This window comes from Eurypyga helias, unplaced genomic scaffold (genome assembly GCF_000690775.1).
Source record: "Eurypyga helias isolate BGI_N326 unplaced genomic scaffold, ASM69077v1 scaffold25296, whole genome shotgun sequence".
NCBI lineage: Eukaryota > Metazoa > Chordata > Aves > Eurypygiformes > Eurypygidae > Eurypyga > Eurypyga helias.
The window spans coordinates 2,923-7,529 of record NW_010255020.1 but is presented as its reverse complement, the minus strand read 5'-3'; the positions used below and the strand labels follow the sequence as shown (position 1 = coordinate 7,529).

At 37.4% G+C, this 4,607-nt stretch overlaps 1 protein-coding gene across 1 annotated transcript; it reads left to right on the top strand.

Moving 5' to 3' along the window:
• Positions 1 to 909: 909 nt before the first annotated feature.
• LOC104510833 (transient receptor potential cation channel subfamily M member 3-like) lies at positions 910 to 3,566 on the top strand (the record flags this gene model as incomplete). Its single annotated transcript, XM_010153205.1, has 2 exons — positions 910 to 1,123; positions 3,442 to 3,566. Coding segments are annotated over 2 exons (339 nt in total), but the record flags the coding sequence as incomplete, so codon positions are not given.
• Positions 3,567 to 4,607: the final 1,041 nt, after the last annotated feature.

Sequence of the window (4,607 nt, the reverse complement as noted above, 5' to 3'; positions counted from 1 at the left end):
GAGAGACTATCCTCATATTCTCAGAATCGGCAAATCATCTCGTCTACAGTTGGTGCCTCATCATCTCTCCAAGTTGTTATTCAGAACACTCTAGAATATGAGGGTTGTGTGCTGCGTATTAACTTCTGCCACATGGGTCTAGTGCAGTAAATTTCGTCTGGGTCACTAGATGCTCGTGGGTTGTTTGGGTCTGAGTAAACAATCTCCAGCACCACTAGTTCTCTTAGATACTGGATGCCATTCTCCGTGCTGGTTCATCTGAGTAGCTGTGGGACCTCTTCTTCACATTGGTCAGGAGTTATTTCCAGAGGCTGATGTTTATAAATAAATCCAAAAACCCCCAGAAAGGAAGAAAAACAAAACCTCAATCAGCCCAGGACACTGAGAGCAGGGAGAGGAAAAAGAAAACTTTCAAACCACCACTCCTAGATCAATCTGCTTGACAAAAGACGCTCCTTCTGCCCCAAGCAACTGCCACAGGGTCCCAAACAAGGGACCGCTCCTGGCTGGGACCCCTGAGCTGACCCTTCCACAGCTTCTGGGTCGTTCCTGCCAGCAAACATCCCCCCACTCCCTGCCCCATTGGCTCACAGTGCCACTGGTACCATGACACCAACCACTCAGCTTGAGGTATTATGGAGTGAAACAAAGTATAGACTGTCCCTAGGAGAGCAGCTAATCGCTGCCTGGGACTAGGACATAAATAAAGGTATATTGTCCAGCCTGTGTATTGCAAGTGTTCCATTGTTCCCAATTTCCTAACTTTTGAAAAATTCATTTAGCAATTAGTTTGTGTTTTTATCATGAACATCGCCTTTTTTCAGTGATCTATTGAACATAGATCATATGTATTAGGAACCAGTGAGTATAACCAATTTATTTTCTCTACTACTGGCCTTATTTCTGCAGTATGTACGTGTGTCTTTTGACACAAAGCCTGACCTTCTTCTTCATCTGATGACCAAAGAGTGGCAGCTTGAGCTTCCCAAACTTCTCATCTCTGTGCATGGGGGCCTTCAGAATTTTGAACTTCAGCCAAAACTCAAACAAGTCTTTGGAAAAGGCCTCATTAAGGCTGCTATGACAACTGGAGCATGGATATTCACTGGAGGAGTAAACACAGGTAACAGCAATATTGAAATGAAAGCACAGTGACATCTAGGAGATTTTATCACAGAAGACAATTAGGACTGGTGAGATTAAGAAACTGTTCCATGTTTTATTTTATTAGTGTTGGCTATACTATGTGCAAACAAGAAAATGCCAAGTTCATACCAGTCTCACAGCTACAGGGAATAAGAGGTTTGCTAAAGTATGAAAAGCACAATGAAGAGCTGAAAATAAAGCCTCCTGTGAGGCAGTTGTATTAGTATATTGCCAGTGAAGACTGTAAGGTCAACAGTAAGATACAGGGAGGGACTACTAACCAGAAACCAAAGAAGTCAAACTCTTATTGCATAAAAACATTAACATTTTATTTCAGAAAAGACCTTTATTTTATCTTATAAGATGATCTGAATTATGAAAGGAAAAGATGCTCTGTTTGGTGTATGTGGTGAAGAACTTCGTTGTGAATAAGTACAATTTTTTCCTTTCTTTTAGACAGCTTGACCTATTTTTTTTCTATTACCCCTGCAGCAAGAGCAATAACACTGCCATTTCTATGCAATGTTAAGAACATCTGAAATATACCATATGGGTGTCCTAATGACCCAAGATAGCAGCTGGCCCATCTCTACTGGGAGACAGCATGTAGGTTTGGGGAATAAGCTGCAAAACATGGTTCTCCAGATAAAAATGGTTGAGCAATGGCTTCCCAGTCACTCTCCCTGAAGGAAGCAGAAAGGAGGAGAGAGTCAAGGGAAAGTCAGAGTTCTGTTAGAGATAAATGCAAAAACTTTTGAGCTAGGACATGTAAATTCTTAGTTCATTCACATTTGCCGCAGTAACAAAGTTATAACTTAGTATTTTAGCAATCCTACAGAGTTTATCCTCTTATTGCCTATGGAAAGCATTGTAATCATTCTATCATAGTTTAGTTTTAGTACATTGTGGATCAGCTTCTACAGATGTGAATATGAATGCTTAATAGGAGTCTTCAGCTTTTCAGTTTCCAGAGCACATCAAATTTAAAACAATATTCAGTTTTATCACAACAGGAATACAAATACCAAAGAAGAGGTATAGCTTCTGGAGTGTTAGATAAATAGACAGACTCACACATATGTAATATCCCCCACATCTCTGCAGAACAAGGAAGAAAGTCAGGTTAAATGTTGACCTGTGTACTGTAGTGATAATAGTTACAATAGTTGCCAGATACTCTTGTAGTGACAATGGCAAAGACCGTTACACATTTTAAGTCAAAAACACATTAGAAAACTGTAGCTATTATACACTCATTGCAGTGAATTACCACAGGAACTGTAAAAATCAAACTACAGAAATTTTGGAAACAAGAACTGACTACAGTATTTGCATTTGGTAAATGCGCAACTGCATCATACTATTTTTCAGACCACCATAGTTGCAAACCAGTACAAATGAACCAGGAAAGCCAACATATTACTGTTGGAAAGGAATTCTTTTTCCTGTAATCAAAAATTCTCTGGACAAAAGATGAAATTCAAGTTGTTGTGTGTTATTTTAAAAATATTTAATTCCAGAAAGAGTTTGGCGTTATCAGTTACCTCACATTGTTTTGTTTTGTGTTTTTTTTTTTTTTTTAATTTCTGGAGCGAAGTACTTGATTGCTCCAGGGCTAGGTTTTCAAACTTTACACGTGAAAATTAAGTGGTTTTTCTCTATGTGAAATTATACAAATTGAGAATTTCTAAGTACAGTCCATTCTGTTGACGATAAATTTTTTAATCAGATTTAAGGAAATACCTAATTGAAAAATCCTGAAATACGGCTGTCTAATACGCAGTTGGAAGCTAACTCACGTGACTGAGTTTGTTTGGAAAGAATGGTAGAATAGCTCACCACAGAGCAGTGTAGTGATGTTTTCACATCTCCATCCTTTATTCAGACAGAAGGGAACATTTGTGTGTGAGTTACACTTGGTGGGAGGGGCTGGTGAAGAGGGAGTGGGGTTAATTCCTGTGCTTCTCTCTATGCTTGGGAACGATACAAATGCTTGCATGCATATATGCTTGTCAATACAAGTGCAGATAAACAAGTTACAGTCAGCTGTCAACATTTACATTCTTATTTCTAGATCTGTGTGATTATTTCTTGCTATTTCATTAAATATTTTTTAGTTTATATAAAATAGACTTACAGTATTACTGTAATAATAATAAGAATATAGTCATATCTTTACTTAATTGTAAGTATATGCATAGGTGTTCCCTAAAAAAGAATTTTATACTAAAACTATACCATAATGAACAAAAGGACATGATTATGCATTCCTATTTTATGCTGTTTCCTTTACAGGAGTCATTCGGCATGTTGGAGATGCACTAAAAGATCATGCCTCAAAATCTCGAGGGAAGATCTGCACCATTGGTATAGCTCCCTGGGGGATTGTGGAAAATCAGGAGGATCTGATTGGCAAAGATGTAAGCCCTATATGGACATAGATCACCTCCAGTATAAATACATCTTCTAGCTATTTTTCCTCTCCTCTCCATCACTCACTTAACAAATCCTCATAGAATTAATATCTGCATCAAAAAAATCAATAGATACAGAGGTCTTCCATTATGGCGGATATAGCAGTTTTGACATGACAACAAAAAAAATCCTGCACTGTACATTCTTTAAAAATACATTATGAAAAGATTTCATTAAGTGCTATTCTTGAAAATATATCAAAGCTTCATCCTTGGAGGACTATGAACTCTGAAAAGCGCCTAGGAAAACACTGTTTGCAAACCTTGAAATCTGGTTTATTTTGAAACAATACTATGATGTGTTTGTTAAATTCAGAATTGCAGGCTGTCCCCATCATAAAGTATTCCATCCTATGCATTATTATTACTACAACTGTGAAGAGTTATAAATGTTTTGGACATGAGATTGGACCTCAAAGAATCATTATGTCAGTCAGCTTCTGAAGGGCAGTCGGTGTTTGTTGTAGTTTTTTACGTGACTCTTCTCCCTTAAACATATACTGTCACTCAGAAAGATGAAACCTTTGATTTTAAATACTTTAATATTTTACTTACACTGGTTATATGTTACCTAAAGCTTTTCTGAGTGCTTTGAGTTTTTTTCCTTACCCCTGGTTCATTCCTCAGCAATCTGCTTGAGAACCAGTGGCTAACATTGAGTGGAGAAGAGATGTAGTCTGCATTCTGCATAATGAATTTTTTTTTTTGTCTACATTTCTCTAAACCATTCTTCTCTGTATATTCATCCATTAGAAAGTTCATGAGAGGAGTAAGATTCAGTTATCAATTAGGTTAGACAGAATCACAATGAGTATGAAGAAAGTGATACAACTGGAATTCATTGCAATTCACTATTAAACTACAGCCATTAGAGGAATTGTATTAGCATGTGATTTTGTACTCTGACACCACCAGCACTTCTATAATAGGGTTACCAGTATATACAGACTCTGCAGCAGTAATTTGGAGTCACTAACGAACTCTTGT